The 20062-nt window shown below is 39.6% G+C and overlaps 1 protein-coding gene across 2 annotated transcripts in view; it reads left to right on the forward strand.

The window, feature by feature from the left end:
• Positions 1 to 20062, forward strand: part of NT5DC1 (5'-nucleotidase domain containing 1) — a 140646-nt gene that overhangs the window by 98613 nt on the left and 21971 nt on the right. For both annotated transcript variants that reach the window (XM_003986479.6, XM_006931961.5), the window contains exons 7-8: positions 14184 to 14358; positions 16118 to 16215. In XM_003986479.6, the coding sequence (XP_003986528.1) occupies positions 14184 to 14358; positions 16118 to 16215 (273 nt within the window). The remainder of the gene's footprint in view (positions 1 to 14183; positions 14359 to 16117; positions 16216 to 20062) is intronic.

A 20062-nucleotide genomic window follows, 5' to 3' on the forward strand; every position in this document is an offset into this window, starting at 1 on the left:
AAAAAAAGTAAAAGGAATCAGGCTAGAGAAGAAAATCGACGGAGAAGCTGAACAGTCCTGCCGAGAGCAGAGTATCCTCTGGAAGCCAGCCAGACCTAGCGTCCCTCACCTGTGAACCTTCCTGCCCCGGTTCCCACTGTCTTCTCCCTGTGAGCCCGTCCGCTCCTTACAGAGGCTGCAACTCATGTTAGGTACTGAGTTCTGCCAGCGACATCCCCAGGCTTCCTCTCCTCTGTCTCATGACGGATTCTTGTAGAATGGGGCTGGGTTCCCATAACGAATCAATTATTTATGTTTATTTGGGAGCTGAATCCAGTGCAGTGTGTATATACTAAAAGGCTGTGTGGACAGTCTGTTAGGCTGCATACTCCAGGAGCAAAACCGGGTTAAAAGAAACACAATGAAAGTTCTATTTGAGCATTTGAGTCCTCGATGAGAAGGAGGGTTTTTAGAGACGTTTGTACTAAGTGCACCCCAAAGTCTGCCTTACGACTCCTTTGTTCCTCTTATTGTTTCTGAGAAGCTCAAAGCTAGAGAAGTGCATGGTAACTTTTTAAAAGCAATAAACCCTAGCACCTCTCTGAGGCTGCTTTACCCCAAGGTGTCCTATATTCTCATTTTTTTCCAGCTTCTTTCTTCTGGAGGAGGCTAAATGTTTCAAGTCAGAGTCATCAGTGGGCTTGCTTCCTCCGGTGAAAACAAAACCTTCCAAGATGGTTTTGTGCCTAACCATGTTATTTTAAATAACATTTAAAAAGTATATGAGACAAAACTTAAAGTATATCTCTTTGAAGCAAGACCCTAAAACTTGTTCCAGGTTGTACCTGGAGGCATCTTTACTTTGCTTCCCCAAGGAAAATATCCCTGTTCCTTGTGCAGCTAATTTGTAAGGCCACATTTAGGCAGTAGTGCCTTTATTCATTCATAGGCCACAGGCTCTTTAGGTCCTGTTGATCATGTCATCATGTCATCGTGTGCACTTCTTGGATCTTGCTATTTCCTGTGACATTAACAAGGAAAATATTACCAGCCGTTAGCTGACAGCCCTGGGCTTGCAGTGTCTGCTGTGACCCATGTATTGCTCTATTAATAAGCAAACCAAATGAGCCTGAAAACATTTTATTCAGAGACTAAAAATAAAGTCTGCCAGAATCATAAAGACAATGGCAAAGGCATATTTAGTTTTGTTTTAACAAGATGGCAGAGTGAGGAGAACGCTCTTCTGGCTCAGTAGAAGAGACTTAGAGGACCCAGGCCAGAGAAAAATTGAGGGGCAAATACACCATCCCTGGGGATCTGTGATGAGAAAATATGTAAAAATATTTATATGATATTCCAGAAAGCAGTTTTACCACTGATGATTTGTGAATATTTATTCCGCTTGAGAGACTACATACCCTTTAAACAGTCTCTCAATGAATTCATTAATTATTATTCTCGGTATTTTATTTATTTAAGTATTTATTTATTTATTTATTTATTTATTTATTTATTTATCTTAATGTTTATTTTTGAGAGAGAGAGACAGAGCACAAGTCAGAGAGGAGCAGAGAGAGAGGGAAACACAGAATCTGAAGCTGGCCCCAGGCTCTGAGCTGTCAGCACAAGAGCTCAACGCAGGGCTCGAACTCAGGAACCATGAGATCATGACCTGAGCCATCCAGACACCCCTGTTCTTGGTATTTTCTAATACTAAGTTATAACTACTTGTTGTTTATTATTCCTGTCCTATAATTATGAAATACTATATTTATATCAGGGATCAGCAAATGTTTTCTCAAAGGGCTAGAAAATAAAAATTACAGGCTTTAAATAGATACTTACGTAACCATTTTAAGATGGAAATGCCTTTCTTAGCTTGCAGGCTGTGGTTTGCCAACTCCAGTCTTTATGATCAACTGGTAAGTTTTGTGTGGTAGCTCTCCACCCATACACACTTCTGCAATTAGTAATCCTTTACTGTTTGCGTGACAATCAAGGATGTAAAAAATGCAAACACGGTTCCTTTTCTGAAAGACCTCAGTCTCAGAAAGAAAACTACATAAACACACTACAAGTGTTTATTACTGTGTAGTGTGATGAATGTCATCACTGCGGTTCAGAGGCCTTGTGCCTGGGACAGGCTGCATAGAGAACATTGCCTTGTTTTTTTGTTTGGTTTGGGTTTTTTTTCATGTTTATTTTGTTTTTGAGAGAGAGAGAGAGAGAGAGAGAGAGAGAGAGAGAGAGAGAGAGAGTGGGGGATCCCAAGTGGGCTCTGCACTGACAACAGTGAGCCCATTGCAGGGCAGGGCTCGAACTCATAACTGTGAGATCATGACCTGAGCCAAAGTGGGATGCCCAACTGACTGAGCCACCTAGGCACCCCTTCCTTTTTTTTTAAACAGAGAACTTGGCCTTGTGACAGGCCACAGACATTCCTAATCAGCAAAGGGAGGACAGTGCATTCCAGGAAGGGAAATAATATTTCTTCCTTAATGTAATACACTTGTTTTGTTTTGTTTTGTTTTGTTTTGTTTTGTTTTTCCTATCCCAGTATAAGATCTCTGTTTCTAGATAATTGCGTAGATAACTTCAGCTTCGTAACTACAAAGTACTCCTATAGAAATTCTGAGGAAAAGCCCATTATTCAGTAATTACACCGCAAAATCGGTATACCACTTAAGGAACTTGACCTCTGCTTCTTCTGAATGTGTTATTTTTTCTTTCACAGACACTGATCACCAGATAATTTAGATCTAAAACAAGACATGTAAGCAACTTATGTAACGTAACACTTAACATTATGTAAGTGATAAGGTTACTTAAGGTTTAGTCTGGAGTACTGTATTTATTCCATTCCCAAATTTGTCAGTAACTAGTTTTGAGCCAAATCTGTAGTGTGTACTCATCTTTAGAATTTACTCATTAAAATCTATTTCATCTTTAACAGGACAGGGAGGAAGTAGGTGATTTCCAAGGCCCCTCCCAGTTCTATATTCTGTGATTAGAATTAGAATCCATGCCAGTAGATACTTTTTTTGCCTCTAGAGAAATCTAACTTGATTTGCTCCAATCTCAAACTCTCACTTACTCAATTTCCAATCAATCCCAAAACCTTGAACTGTGATACTGTGTTAATAGGGTACCACATAAAAAGGGAGAGGGAGAGGGAGAGGGAGAAGGGGGCATTTCTGGTGTCCTGAAAGTTATACAGTGCCTAAATGCCATATCACTGGAGAGGCACTATTGCACAAGTTCTGAAAGTAGGCTGGCTGCATTCACATCGTGGCTCTGCTACATTCTGGCTTTGTGACTTTGGACAGGTTTCTTAGCCTCTCTCTTTCTCAGTTTTCTCACCTGCAAAGTGGGAATAATATAGGTCCCATCTCACAGGGTTGGTATCGCAAGTGTTAAATACATTAATAGTTGTAAAGGTCTTAGAATTGTGTTGGGCAAAAGTAAGCACTCTAAGTATGTCAGTTATTTTTACAGACAAGATAATTGTATATAAATCCATGTAGAAAGTTTGGTATTAAAACCATTAAAATGTTTTGAAATGAATGAGAATGCTGTAGGAAACTGCTCAAATGTGATGGCGAGCAAAAAGCAATGAGCAAAAAGCACATTCTATGTGGTATGCTTAAAATTGCCATACAGTTACATATGAGTAGAAAATATCCTGGCAGAAATCACACCCAAATATTAGCATGTTTGGTAGCTGGTCTGAAAGAGAGCTCCTAATGAACTATGCTGCCCAGAATTTACACCCTTGTTTTCTTCTCCTTAAAAATGAGCCAGCGCCATATAATCAGTAAAGTGCAGCAGAAATGACACCATTAGACTTCTTAGGCTGTGTCATAAGAGTCCTCGCAGCTTTTGCCTTAGTGTCTTGAACACTTGCTGTGGGGGAAATCCAGCCATCCTGAGACTGGAATGCTGCGGTAAAGCCCAAGCTAGCTAAGGAGAAAGATGTTTCGGCAGCCCCCGCTCTTCCCGCCATTCCAGACAGGTGCCAGACAGTGAGTGAAGGAAACTTTAGGTGATTCCAGACCCAGTGACATTTGACTGGCACACCCCAAGTGAGAACCACCCAGCTGAATGCTGAACTCTGTCAACCCTCAAAACCATGAGATAGGATAATATAGTGCTGTTTTAAGCCACTATGTTTGAGGCAGTTTTTTATACGGCAGTAGAAAACCCAATATAACGGATTTCGTATAGCAAGAATATATCATTAAAAGATTTTTTTTCTGATGTTTATTTATTTTTGAGACAGAGACAGAGCATGAATGGGGGAGGGTCAGAGAGGGAGGGAGACACAGAATCTGAAACAGGCTCCAGGCTCTGAGCTGTCAGCACAACAGAGCTCGACGCAGGGCTTGAACTCACAGACTGTGAGATCATGACCTGAGCCAAAGTCGGACGCTTAACCGACTGAGCCACCCAGGCTCCCCAAGAATATATCATTTAATAAAAGTAAGCATTTAATCTCATTAATCTCCTTCAATCATAAATTTCTTTAAACATTTTTTATTTTCAACATCAGTGTAGTTTCAACCTTAACAATGTTATGTTTTATGTATATTTTTTAAGTTGTATATTTGGTAATTTTCAACCTACAAATTAAATTAGCAAGAGCAATACTTTAGCCACCCTAAATAAATACAAGTTTATTGGACTTTATACATGTAAAAAAGTGAAGGGTGCTCTAGGAATTATCTATCACCTATTACAGAGAATCTCGTTTTTTCTAAGACATGTATAACATTTCTCTTGACAGTAACAAACAGGGCATATTGGAATGCTTTTTTCATTGGGCTCTCCTTGTCTTAGAAATCTAAATCTTGATTCTTAACCTCTCGGGAATCACATGATCCTGGCCCCAGGAATCTGATGTAGACTAGAGCACCTGCTCTGCTCCCCCAGATGCACACAAATATAGTCACAGGCACAGCGTTGCAAACAGTGTTTGGATTTTATTTGCCCGCTGGAGGCCATGTGCGTACCATGGGTTAAGAATTCTGGTCGAGGGCATTATTACTCCTCAAGCAGTATTGTAGAGCATTACACTTAGATCCTGTGTAGTTGTGTTTGCTATATTAAGTAGCTATTAACACTTTTCTATTTTATCAAGTCTACAATTTCAAGTTTTCTATTATAAAAGTAAAACCTCTGCCAAAATATGTGAATTAAAATCTAATTTAAAAAATTATTATTGTTGCCCTTTTCTTTTCTCTTTTTCTTTTTTAATCAACTTGGAGTAACTGGCCAGGTGGCATTTTGTAAAAATATATAGAGGATACACCTGATGCAGTACAGATTTGGGTGGAAACGTGTGGTGAAAAACAGATTAATGCCTCCTTAAAAGAACTGTTTCCCAAAGTTCCGTGTGTCCTAGGTACAGAAGTGGCACAGACTTACTAGCTCTTAGGGCTTTACTGTTTGTATAATACGCTGTGAGACCAGATATTGGATAAGTCATCTTTAGTGACTGTAATCTTTATGCGCGTTCTGAAGTTGATTTCCTCCTCGTTAGTCATAGTTCTGCATACTTTTGGCTTTATTAGTAAGAAAAGATATTTCGAAGATGTTGAGTGTGTGTCAGCTAAAGTAATTAAGGAAACAGTGCACCCTTGTGATAAAATATAATCTTTACAATGCATGTTTGTTTGAAGACCAACCTATTTTTTGAAGAAACCTCAAATGCTTTTTGATTTGAGGTTAATAGGGGATAAACATCCCAAAAGATTTATTTTTTTCCTGTTGTAATCACTATGTACTTCAGCAACTGGTGATTATTGTCTCAGTTTCCTAAGTAGCTCACATTTGAAGTATGTGAGAAGTCAGAAGTGCTATGTGAATGTGCCTTAAATACTTGCTAATTTTAGTTTTATTTAAACTGTTCAAAAGATTTATGTTAACATAAGCCATGCATGTATTTATGTTCTGTAAATATGTATACAATAGGAACCTTTGAGTTATTCTTTGGAGGTGAACAAAAACAATTTAGAGCCTGTTTGCTTGTATTTCAAATGTTGTTTCTAGAAGCATTAACAAATGTTTTCTTAATATATCTTGAATTGCATGGAGATAATAATTAGAATTATGACACTATTCCAGAGTATCTTGGTCTGGTTTTCTATTGTTCCGTAAGAAACCACCACAAAACTTAGTAGCTTCAAGCCACACTTTGTTATTGTCACTGATATTCTGGTCTGAGTTGGGTGCTTTGCACTTGGGGTCTCCCACGTGGTTGCAGTCATCTGAAGGCCTGACTGGGTTGGATGTCCGAGGGGGCTCACTCATTGTTCGGGCAGTTAGAGCATGTGCACTTAAGCTCTTCTTCAGACTCGCTTCTCACAGCATGGTGGTCTGAGCTTGGTTGCACTTTCTACCTGGCCCTGGCTTCCAAGAGACAGAAAGTTGAAGTTCCCAGGCCAGTTAAGGGCTACTCCTGAAACTAACACAGTGTTACTTGGCCCCCATTCTATTGGTCGAAGTAATACAAGGGCCTGTCGGCATTCAAAGGAATGGAACAGTTCAACCCCAATTCTAGACACACATGAGGTGGGAGAGACTGTTGTAGCCCCCTTGGGTATTCAGTCCACTACACGTGTTTTCCTGTGATGTGATATGTATAATAAAGTGAACACACAGAAGAACATGCAAATACCCCTCCAATTATAATGAGCTTTAGTAAACATTAACTGTGCTTCTAGACTTCCTCAAAAATCATACAACCAGTATAGCAGGTGGCAAACCTGGAATTCAAACTTAGGCCAATCTAACTCCAAAGCACAGGCTTTTCTGCTTTACCTACAAAGTTACTACTCTCATGATAGATAAATGAAAAAGAATGTAAAATTAATACTGTGAAAAAAATCCCATCAGATATTTACCCTTGAATATATCTTTCCATTATAAGAAATAAAAATCATTTTTACAAACTTAAAACCTTGTTTGTTTAGATTCATTTTAACATAAGACACAAGTTTGAGAATTTTCATCAAGTAATATTAAACATGCTTACACTGATTTTGCACTTTTAGCCCAAATAGTGAGGATTTTCTTCTAGGAGAAAAAGGATTAAAAAAAAAAACTATCTGGTTTTATAAAGGTTTAATACAGCAGTAATATTCAAAAGTGTGGTCCCACTATCAGCTGACCTGGGAAATTGGTAGAAATGTACATTTTCAAGCCCCACCCAAACACACTGAATCAGAAACTCTAATAAGAGTGTTTTAACAAGCTCTCTTCGTGATTCTGATCACAGTAAAGTTTGAGAACCACTTATCTACAGAAATTCTCAGCGAATTGAAAGATTCTTCAAGGTCAATTTTTTAAAGATTGTCTACATAAAGCAGAGATACATATTAGAGGAGGAGACGCTGTGGCAGTGGGTGTTCATTTTGACTAAAGTTATCTGGCTGTGACATCACCATGGAGGTGTAGATACTGGTGTAGACTAAGACTAAAATGGTCCATCTACAGGTTTGCAAATGTCTAATCAGCCAGCCGTGAATCTGTGGAGCCCCATCAGACATCTGTGGAGTGGGGCACAGGAATGGATATTTGTTGCAAGTGCCACACAGACCATTGTGATCCCAGGTTTGGGAATCACAGATTCAAGCAGCATAATTTACTTTCCCCTCTATTGGGTCAAACATATCAAGCCAGTCTCCCTTAGCATTGTCTGTGTTCTTGCATTTAAGTGTTCAACCCCCTGTGGGGCACTGGGGTGGCTTAGTTGGTTAAACATCCAACTTTGGGCTCAAGTCATGATCTCACAGTTTGTGGGTTGGAGCCCCATGTCAGGCTCTGTGCTGACAGCTGGGAACCTGGAGCCTGCTTCCGATTCTATGTCTCCTTCCCTCTCTGCCCCTCCTCTGCTCGCTCTCTCTCTCTCTCTCTCTCTCTTTCTCTTTCTCTTTCTCTCTCTTTCTCTCTTTCTCAAAAATAAATAAACATTTTTTTTAAATTTATAAATTTTCAACCCTCATATCCTTTCCCTTCTCTTCACACTGGTCTCCAGCATAAGCTTTCTCTTTATCAGACAAGGTCCTTCATTCAGTGTGCCTATGTGTGACATCACACATCAACAGCAATTAATATGTATTGATTGCCTGTTAGGTATAAGGCTGTATGTTAACTTATAAAGATACTGTAAAATTAAGAAGCTCTGTCCTCTGAGAGCCTATGACATACAATGAGGAAGGCAGGATATAGAGAGAATAATAGCAAGAGTCCTAGTTCTTAGATCTTAGAGTAATAATCCTTAATCCTAGCTGCACATTAAAGTTACTTGGGGAGCTTTTTAAAAAAATATCAGTGTCAGAGCACCTGGGTGGCTCAGTCAGTTAAGCTTCTGACTCTTGATTTCAGCTCAGGTCATGATCTCACAATTCAGGAAATTGAGCCCCACATCAAGCTCTGAGCTGACAGCACAGAGCCTGCTGAGGATTCTCTTTCTCCATCTCTCTCTGCCCCTACCCCACTTGCACTCTCTCTCTCTCTCTCTCTCAAAATACCTAAATAAACTTAAAAAAATATATACCAGTGTCATCACCCCGGCCCTGACCAATTAAATCAGAATCTTCCAAGTAGGTCACGATACAGAGATAGAAGTCAAATACTGTTTAAGTATAAATTTTATAAATGATTTTTCATTACATTATGTACTTCATTTTCCAATTCTTATTCATTGTCCTTTACCAACCATTATATTTAGCATGTAGATTTTCATTTCACTCAACCTAGATATTCTAGATTTCTTTATTTACAAATATATTAGATAGAAAAAAACCATAAAGGGACCCTAAAAAGGAGGTCTGTCCTAATATTAAATTTGTTTCATCGTTTGCCCTCTATAAATAAAAGCTTTCTCTTTATCAGACAAGGTCTGAGATTGCTTATCTCTGTTATCCTTCAAAAAATATTTCAGCATCTCTTGGCCCCAAATTTATGTAGTGTACATTTCTGAAATGTAATTAATTTCAGAAAATTAATTATATCATCTCTTGCAGCAGGTTCATTTGAACAGTTTAGAGCTAAACATGTCAGCTGTTCACTAACATGCTGTTCTATAACTTGTAAAGGTTGTAAACATTTTAATCTCTCCTGCATCATGTTCTGTAGTGGGAGCAACAGACCTTAAGTGGAGGCTGATGGTGGAGGTGTTGGCATCCCAGCATCTCTAATCCCCTTGGCCAAGAGCTTTGAAAACTCCAGCCACAAATCACACAAACAGTAGTGACACAGTTAACAAGAAAAATGCTTACTTATTCCATGATAATAGAAATAGTGATGTGGCACAATTGTCTGTTAAACTAAAAAAGTGTTTTTAATGTTCCAGTTGTGCTTTTTTTTTTTAACCACAAGAGGTCCCCAAATCCTCAGTCATGTTTGATACAAGCAGGACATTTTATGTGTATATCAGATTGTTGCAACACTTTGCTATTATTTTCTTGACTCTTTATTAACCAATACTTTTTTTTTAAATTTTTTTTCAACGTTTTTTATTTATTTTTGGGACAGAGAGAGACAGAGCATGAACGGGGGAGGGGCAGAGAGAGAGGGAGACACAGAATCGGAAACAGGCTCCAGGCTCCGAGCCACCAGCCCAGAGCCTGACGCAGGGCTCGAACTCACGGACCGCGAGATCGTGACCTGGCTGAAGTCGGACGCTTAACCGACTGCGCCACCCAGGCGCCCCCAACCAATATTCTTAATATAAGAGGGCTAGTAAACTTTTATTCTTTAGAACTAGCTTTTTAAAAAATGTACTTTTAATCCCATCTGTATACAGAAAATACCAGCATCTAAGGATGTGAGAGGGATGCAAAGACTAGGAAAATGAGTTATATAAAGGGGCAGCAAAATAGAATTGCTTTAAAGTTAACTAAAAACACAGGCGACTTTGTGTGTTGAGAACAAACAAGACCATTCCTTTTCTTCTACCTTAGGTGTAAATTCCCCATCTTGTGCAGTCAGTGTTAATGTATCAAGATAAAATTATATTTAAACATTTTTTTCAGTAGGGGTAAAAAAAAGGAAGGTAATTTAGATACAGTGACTTTGACAGGGCATGAATAAGACAATTTTTGTCATTCACAGTTAGATTATATGCTACAAATCATATTATTACTTTGACTTTAAATAAACATAAATATCCCTGGGTCTGCCCCTGCACTAATTTAAGTATTCATTCATTGAATGACTGTTCCATGCTAAGCAGAAAGTCAGGCTCCCTACCTACCCTTAGGAGGTTACAGTCACTTCAAGGAGATAATTTAATAGACCATTATTATCCAATGCAGTGTGTTCAACCTAACTTCCTTTGGTTTAATACCTTGATTTAGTTCAATAAAAATATGAGTGTGTATTATAGACAACAGTAGTATATTAGAAACTCCAGAATTGCTAAGAGACTGGATCTTAATTGCTCCCACCACAAAAAAGAAAAGATAATTATGTGACATGATAGAGGTACTAGCAAACGCTAAGGTAGTAATCATATTGCAATATAGAAATACAGAAAATCAACACATTGTACATCTTAAACTTACACAATGCTTATATGTCAGCCAGATTGCAATAAAAATAAAATTTAAAGAAGATGGATGTGTATTGTGTAGTTATATCTCCTGTTCCTTTAACGATTTGAGGTTACGGGAATAACTATATATTCCCCAACAGCAGCCAGTGATTGTTTATAATAATAGCAACCCATAGTCTACTATTGGGCAACTGTTTGTACAGGACTTACCTTTTTTAGTTCACCTTAATCTGTCTTGTGAACAAAATGAGGACATCCATATTATTGCCACAGAGAGTCATTTTCTCCAACTAAGGTATTATGTTTGGACTCTTTTGGATTAACTCTAAAGAAAACTAATAAAACTAATTTAGGCAAGAATTTTCAAATACAGTATTTAAATGTACGTGCTTTATTTTGTTATTCATTTGGAAATGGAATAGTTTTGTAGCAGTAATTCATATTTTGATCACTAGATGGCACTGAGTACATATAGCTAAGGAAAAAATAGCCTTTTTTCTTAGCTGTCGTTTCTTTCTTTCTTTTTTCTTAATGTTTATTTATTTTTGAGAGAGAGAGAGTGAACAGAGGAGGGGTAGAGGGAGAGGGGGACACAGAATCCGAAGCTCCAGGCTTGGAGCTGTCAGCTCAGAGCCTGATGCGGGGCTCAAACCCGCAAACTAGGATATCATGAACTGAGCTGAAGTCTGCCACTTAACCGACTGAGCCACCCAGGAGCCCCTCAGCTGTCGTTTCTGAATATAGATGCTTAAGTATGTAAATGTTTTCAGCATTATATACACATACCTTTTGTTTTCCATCCCGTAATAGTTCTATTGCTATAGAAGCTTTGTTTTTCTGGGAAATTCTGAGAGGGACACTGCCTCTGCCCTTTACTTCGATAATCATTCACCAAACAAATTCTTAGCTATTTCATTTTATTAATTTTCTCTGCCTTAAATTAGCCCTTTCTTACTACTACCTTCTCTTCTCTGTAGACTTTTACTTAAGGGTCATTACATAGTTTGTACAATATTAAGAGATCAGAGAGATTTACATAGTGTTCCTGTACGGCAAAACACAAGAAGAGTGTGAACTTTGTTTTTGTTCTGGGTCTCTTTATGTCTGTATATTATTCTCATATTGTAACATGGGAGGGGGTGGGGGTTGTTATTTTTTGGTCTGATTGTGATTAATTCTTGCAGTATATCATTTTCTGAGTAGAGGGACTGTAGGCTACAAATAAGAGATATACTTGATATTTAAGCTGTTGTTAAATTGAGTCATGTGACCGGAAGTCCCCAGTTTGGCTGGTACCTTCAGCAATGGTTAGTTCATTCAGTGTCTTAATCAGAGACCTGATGATGTTATCAGGAACCCAGGTTCCTTTCAGATTTCCACTTGGCCATCCTGGTTATGTCAGACGTGAGCTTTGTGTTGAGGAGAGCTGCTGCCCTTCTAGGTGGAATGTGCAAGCCTAGCAAAGCACAGAGTAGAAGAGGGGACGTATACTCGTATGTAGATGTCTTCTTGGTGGTGTATTCAAGATTCCAGAGAGTCTCAGAGTTCTCAGGTCCCACTGACCAGTCACGGGGCTCCAGCACTTCCTAAACAATTCACTGCACTGCAGGCGGAAGGAATCACCAAGACAGGTTCAACTGATAGAGACCCATGACCTCCCTGAGCACCCAGCCCCTCAGAAGAGGGTGCAGCCTCATAGAAAAGCAGTGTCTCCAGCCAAGGAGAAGCGGTGGGATTTGGGCAGGCAGACAACAGTGTTTGCTACCATTTCTGGTCTTTGTTTCATTTTGGCTTTTTGCTTAGAGACTCTTCTTCCTCCTGCTATTCTTGAAATAATAACTCTGATTATCTGTTATTTTAAGTGCGTGAGACTGTACAGAATTAAAGGTATAGCCCACATCTGTGGCAGAGTTTATCATTCCTTACAAGCTCTTTCTCCTGTGGTTTTGTTTATGCTTGTGTCCTTTTCTTAGTAGTTAAAGAAGTTGGGTTCTCTTTTTCTGTTTATTAATGCTACCCCTCACAGAACAATACCTCTGAAGTACTTTATGAATCTAGTAGCATTTCAGGCAAACCTGCAAGTGTCTGCTAAGTATGCACCACTCTCAAGGCGCCCTGACAAGCATTGTGGGTGGGTCTGACCAGAACTTCTGGAGATACTGGCACCATCTGTCCCAGAGCTCAGACTGACCCCTTGGACTCTCCAAAGACTCAAAGGGTCAGCACCTGCTGGCCCTGCTCAGTGATTGAAGTCCTTTTGCTGTCAGTTGCAGTGCCTTCTGACCTTTTCTAGCTGGTTTTTCCATTTGACATCTCAGCACCTCTCACAGGCTGTACTAGACTGGCTTTCTAGTCTGAATTCCATCTGCAACACAATTGTGACTCTGAAGAACCCAGCTCCCCTCTCACTGGCTTCATGCCAAAGATGCCTTTCTGGGGCATTATCTGAATACTTATTTGTCATTTGTATTCAGCAAATTTTGTTGAATGATTGAAAGAATATTTATTAATTGACATTCCAAATGCAGTAAGGTTTTTTCCGAACTCAAAACTGCTGATTAGGGGCTCAGTGGGTTAAATGTCCTACTTCGGCTCTGGTCATGTTCTCATGATTCGTGAGTTCAAGCCCCAAATCGGGCTCTCTGCTGTCAGTACAGAGTCTGTTCCAGATCCTCTGTTCCCCTCTCTCTCTGCTCCTCCCTCATTTGCTCACTTGCACCCACATGAGAATGTTTCCTCTTTCTCTCTCGAAAATAAACATTTTTTCAAGAAATTAAAAAACCCTGCTGATTATATTCTTTTTTATGTTATCTATTTTTTTAAGTTTTTATTTATTTTGAGAGAGAGTGTGCACAAGTGGGGGAGGGGCAGAGAGAAGGAGGGAAAGAGAGGATCCCAAGCAAGTTCCATGCTGTCAGCTCAGAGCCCGACTCGGGGCTCAATCTTGAGAACTATGAGGTCATGACCTGAGGTGAAATCAACAGTCAGTCACTTAACCAATTGAGCCACCCAGGCACCTCTGTGTTATCTATTTCAATAGTTTATCAGTTCTTATCAAATATCCAACATTCTCAGTTGACATTTTCATTCGTCATGTCCTTAAGTAAAGAATAGCAAATATTCTCTTTTTTTTTTTTAATGTTTATTTATTTTTGAGAGAGAGACAGAGCACGAGCAGGAGAGGGGTAGAGAGAGAGGGAGACACAGAAACCAAAGCAGGTTCCAGGCTCCCAGCTGTCAGCACAGAGCCGGATGCAGGGCTCAAACTCACAAACCGCAAGATCATGACCTGAGCTGAAGTTGGATGCTTAACCGACTGAGCCACCCAGACTCCCCAGAACAGGAAGTATTCTTAAGAAGCAGTTAGCAATGGCATCATTGGTATGTTTGAACCAAGTTTTTCTCTTTTTATCTATAGCTTTGAGAGAGATGAACTTGTTTGAAGAATATACAGAGTCAAACAATTTTTTTAGAAGTGAATCTGTCTCTGTCTCCTGGACTTTTGGAGTTCAAAGTCCTTTGGCTTCAACACTGCTTTGTTGGAGAGACAAGGGAACTTCGGAACCCCCTACTTCTCTGCCATGTTGGCCCCTCCTCTCAAACAATTTTTTTAAAGAAAAATCTCTTTGACATTTTTATTTTTCAGAAAACTGTGGAATATATTTTCCAGAAATAAAGAGAGATCCAGGCAGATATTTACACACTTGTCCTGAATCTGTGAAAAAGTGGCTTCGACAGCTAAAGAATGCTGGGAAAATTCTGTTGTTAATTACAAGTTCTCACAGTGATTACTGTCGACTTCTCTGTGAATATATTCTTGGGTAAGTAATGAGTCATTCCATTTTCATGGTCTTCTACAATACTGGATAACAAATTAGGCTAGTGCTGTTTTAAAAGTGCTTGACCATGACCGTATCCTTATATTAGACAATGCTGAGAGACATGTAGTTGTTTCTCGTAACATCCCTCAACATCTGTCGACAGCAACACCACCCAGGTACAGTTTAGCAAAGCAGTGTTACGGGGGCCAGGATGCTAAAAGCCCACCGGTGGTCTGGGCTTTAGATGTTCTGAAAGGTTGATAAACGACATGTCCTTCAAGCAGTGCTCCATGAATTTGGTTTCTCAGCTTTGGATGACTGTTGAGGGACATGGAGTTGTAGGTTTCACTCCCAGGTACGTACAGACCTGGAGTACAGCGCCTCTAAGCCATTTGAGTGGGGAGCCGTGTACTTCACCATTTTGCACAGCCGGTGATGGGCCTGACATCCTTGAAAATCGAGGCAGTACAAATGCACAGACTTAAGACACACATGGGTTCAAGGCCTACCTTGCAACTTGCTCTGAGACCTGAGGTATGTTCTTGCACCTCTCTCATCCTCGATTTCGTCATCTTAAAAATGGGACAATAATACCTCATAGGTGTGAGAGGGGAGTTTAAATAAGTGTAACACAGATGAAGTATGAGAGTAGTTGATAAGTTTCAGGAAGTCTTAATACTTCTGTCATTCTTGTGAGCAATACCAGGGAATATCCATGCTCAGAGCCAGATTCTAAAATGGGCTACTAGATCTCCCTAACGTTTCCTCGGATTTCAGCAAATACTGAATTGCTGGGAGTATGAAGCAAGTTTAACCCTCAAAAGTGACCTCCGGCTGACTTGTTTAGCCTCCTGGTGTCCATGTTCCTCAGCACATGTGAACTTAGATGGGTCTGTGATATACTTAGATCTGCCAGTAGATTTTCTGCTTTTTAATAATACATAAACCTGGGGTCCTTGAAGTGAATTAAGGTGGAAATCCTGGATGCCTTGCCCAGTGCCTCTCAGACTGTGAGACTATTTGCAGTCCTGATAGTGGGACCATGCTTCAGAATAAGCACTCTTACCTTCTTTGTCATTAGCATAGATAACCAAAGTTTTTCTTCCTGTCTTACTGTCTCTTTAGCATAGTTTAGATTTGTAGTTACTGTCTTCCCCATTGCTATAATGAATCCCATCTACCCTTTGCCATCCCAAATGGTCCTTAATGTAGTATTAAATACAGGCCAAAAAACAATTATTGTTGTTATCTAAAAATTACCACATTATAAGAGCACACTGATTTTCAAAAGAAGATGCCTTCTTCATATGTGAACACTCTAAAAGATATCACCTGACTTGATCATGCTAGCTTTCTGTAGGACCCATGTAACACACAAAATTATCAATACCTTTTCCTGCTAATAAATCAAGACAAAGTTCAGGGCCCACATTTGAAGATACAGCTCATGAATATTTTTGTTGTTAGAAGCCATTGAATTCACTCACTGTAACTATTACCATCATGAGAAAGCCAGCTTCGCACCCAGAGCTAATGAGTTAATACGCATTTTTCCCCTTACGTTTATACTTCAAGGTGTCGTCAGGAAAAGTTTTGCTCAACCACTTCCTATTTCTGTATATAAAATATATAGAAAGCATGCAAAAGTTAATCAAAAGGTAAGAAATGATTCTGTGGTCTGATAGGTAAAGATGAAGTTCTATTTTATATGGGCTTTTTCTAATTTCTTAAAATTATGAAAAATATTGTTGCTTTTTAGGAATGATTTTACAGATCTTTTTGACATTGTGATTACAAACGCATTGAAGCCTGGTTTCTTCTCCCATTTACCAAGTCAAAGACCTTTCTGGACGCTTGGTGAGTTAACATTTTGTTTCTTCCTTATTTAAGATTTGTTCATTCAGGTACTTCGTAAGTACCTGTTGGCTGACAATCAGGTGCAAAGTTCTGTGTTAAATACAACCAGGGGTATACAAGTGATACCAAGTCTTCTTCCCCCCTCACAGAAATGCATAAACAAACACTGCTACTTAGCAGGTGAATAAATGCATGGGATGATCATAGGCCATGTTACCTGTCATGACAAATATGCCTGAAAAAAAAAAAAAAAACAGGAAATGCCTGCCTGCTGAGTAAACCAGGAGGGCACTTTAGAGGGGCTGACCAGGGAAGGCCTGTCCAAAAAAGTCAGAAAAGGTGACTTACCAGGCAGGACCTGAGGGACAGGTAATGAGAAGAGCAGAGGGGGAGTGGCAGTAGTTTGAGACAGTTCCAGTGATGGAGAAGAGGCCAGCGACTCATGGGAAGAGAGAGGCGGGGAAGTTAAGGAAGCACGCAGCCTCATACACTGAAAATGGGTTTGAGGTGTATGGGTAATCTGGAGAGCTCTTCGGCTGAGGGTGGTGAATGGATTGAATGTGGGAAGAATAGAAAGAGGAAAACCATGAGGGTGCCTAGGTGGCTCAGTCGGTTAAGTGCCTGACTTAGGCTCAGATCACAATCTCCAGTTTGAGTTCAAGCCCCTCATTGGGCTCTGTGCTGACAGCTCAGAGCCTGGAGCCTGCTTCGGATTCTGTGTCTCCCACTCTCTCTGCCCCTCCCCTGTTTGCGCTTTGTCTCTCTCTCTCACTCTCAAAAATAGAGGAAGGAAGGAAGGAAGGAAGGAAGGAAGGAAGGAAGGAAGGAAGAAAGAAAGAAAGAAAGAAAGAAAGAAAGAAAGAAAGAAAGAAAGAAAGAAAGAAAGAAAGAAAGAAAAGAAAAGAAAAGAAAAGGAAGAAGGGAGGAAGGAAATGAGGGAGGGAAGAAAGGAAGGTAGGAAGGGAGGGAGGAAGGAAGGGAGGGAGAGGGGGAGGGAGGAAGGGAGGGAGGGAGGGGGGGAGAGAGGGAAGAAGAAACCAGGCACTAAGTGTGTCCCAAGTAAGACACCGTGGTAGTTTGGTCTGAGGAGGTAGTACTGGAGATGGAGAGGAGACATATTTAAGATGCATTGTGGAGATGGACAGTAGGACTTGGTGATGCTTTCAGAAGCAGCAGATGAAAAGATAATCAAAAATGACTTGTTGATTTTTCTTTTTTTTTGAATTGAGCAAAGGAGTGAATCCTCATGTAGCCATGAGGAAGGTTACAGAAGAAAAGTTTGTATGGGGTGGTGTGGTGATTAAGAAATCATGTTTTGACATGCCTACAAATTCTTCAGCGGGGACTAACAATTAGGAAATTGTGTGGATGAGCGTGGAGTCCAAGGGGAACAGCTTTAGGGTCAGGGTATAAATTTGGGAGAGTCATTAACTCATAGAAGGATATTTTAAAGCCATGGGCTTATATGTGAGATACAGAGAGAATGACGGAGATAGAAACCAGACTGCAGATAGGTTCTTCTACATAATAGTTTTTAAACAGTTCATCCTTCTGTCTCTCAATACTTTTCAATTAAACAGACATAGTGCAAAAATGCAGTAACTTGTTAGCATAAGTTAATACATTTGTGGTCCCCAGTGTATTAAAAAATTTGGTGTATTTTTAATGTGCATTGTTTTCTGTTACTGGTGTGTGTGAAAATTTAATAAAACTCTCTGTAGAACAACGTACGTACTATAATAGGTATAGAACGGTATAGATTTTCTTGGAAGAAAATACAAAAATCCTGCAGATAAAAATAAACATTGTTGAGTACTTAGTTATATGTTTAAATATAAATTTGTGAAGAGGAGGGAAACATTTAATTTTTGTTTGTTTGTTTGTTTAACAGAAAGAGTATTATTTGAATCCCTGATGTTATTTCTTAACAGCAAGGATTTATATGAGACATTAAACCAGTATATAAAAACCACCATCACTTTCTCACTTTCTGCTAGACCAGGGTTTCTCAACTGTTGCACTCCTGAGATTTGGGCCAGATATTTCTTTGGTAGTGGGAGTGGGGGTGCCGTTCTATATGTTGTAGGCTGCTTAGCAGCATCCTTAGCCTCTAATCATCTCACCTCCCAATTTGTGACAACCAGAAATGTTTCCAGACATTGTCAAATTTGCCCTGAGGTTCAAAATTGCCATCATTGAAAACAACTGTACTAGACCATTCTCATGGACATATGTGCATATTCTCATATCTTCAGTTTACAAGAACAAAATATGCCCTTGGGGTGCCTGGGTGGCTCAACCAGTTAAGTGTCTGACTCTTGACTTCAGTTCAGGTCATGATCTCAGGGTTCATGAGTTCGAGCCTGGCATAGAGCTCCATGCTGACAGTGCAGAGCCTGCTTGGGATTCTGTCTCTCTTCCTCTCTCTGCCCCTCCTGCACACACACACACACACACACACACACACACACACACACACACTCTCTCTCTCTCTCTCTCTCTCTCTCTCTTCCTCAAAATAAATAAATTTTTTAAAAAAGATTCTCTAATTCATGATGCTGTATTGTAGTGTTTGTTTTGCTGCTGATTCTGTCTTTGCCTACCTATAACTACTTTGTTTCCACTGCTGGTTCCCCTCATCTTTCTCTCTCTCTCTTAACAAAATATTTTATTGCAGTAAGATATTCATTGTGCTCAAAATCAATACAAAGTAAGTTATTAAAATTATTTTCTTACAAATGAAACTATGGGGGCACCTGGGTGGCTCAGTCGGTTAAGCATCTGACTTCAGCTCAGGTCATGATCTCACCATTCATGAGTTCGAGCTCTGCATCGTGCTCTGTGCTGACAGCTCAAAGCCTGGAGCCAGCTTCAGATTCTGTGTCTCCCTCTATCTCTGCTGCTCCCCCGCTCACACTCTGTCTGTCTCTCTCTCATAAGTAAATAAGCATTAAAAGAAATTTTTTAAACAAATGAAACTATGTAGTTAATAATAGCTATGAGTAAACAGCAACACAAATGTAGCCTCTAAATCAGTATGTAATCTTCTAAAGATTGCTAACAATAGTAGAGGAAAAATTTGTTGACCATCGTTGTTGAATTCACTGATTTCCATTAAACAAAAAAAGTCTTCCATATGTTTAAGACAAATAACGTTTATTCCTTTGAAGAGTAACCAGAGAAAAGTCTGATTCAGTCCTATATATGCAGTTCAGTGAACTTTTTGGTTAAATGGCATATTTTCCAAGCTTCACACCTTATTTCTCAAACGGAGTTTTCCTTAATGTTAATGTCAAAGCATTCTACATTTCATATTATAAAGTGTCTACATGAGTTTTTAGTCAGTTTGGAACTAATATCCATGGTATCACATTTCTCTTTAAAGGTTAATGTTTGGCAGCATACTATCTTAGCCTTCCTTTCTTCTCCTGCTGTCTTCAGCTACCACTCTGACGGTTTCAGCTAGTACCTATATATGAGTGACTCCCAATTCCTTATCTCTGGACCTCACTTTTCCCCTGACTTACAGAGGCATATTTCTATCTGCCTTCTAAATTCTCCACACCCTACAGCCCCAGCATTGCAGGAAACTTGAGATGTGCTTATAATAACTCATTAACTTCCCCTCCCATCTTGGGATGCTCCTCTTCCCATATTCTGTAATTCCATTATAACTTTTCCAACAGATCATACCCAAACCAGGAAAATCAGTCATCTTCTGTTACTCTCTCCCCTTCACATCACACCTGCCTTCAGTTTTCTCAGATTGGTCACCTACCATATTCCTGCCACTGCCCTTATCATCCCTTGTATGAACTGATACATTCACATCACTACTGGGTATGAC

This window comes from Felis catus, chromosome B2 (genome assembly GCF_018350175.1).
Source record: "Felis catus isolate Fca126 chromosome B2, F.catus_Fca126_mat1.0, whole genome shotgun sequence".
NCBI classification, from domain to species: Eukaryota; Metazoa; Chordata; class Mammalia; order Carnivora; family Felidae; genus Felis; species Felis catus.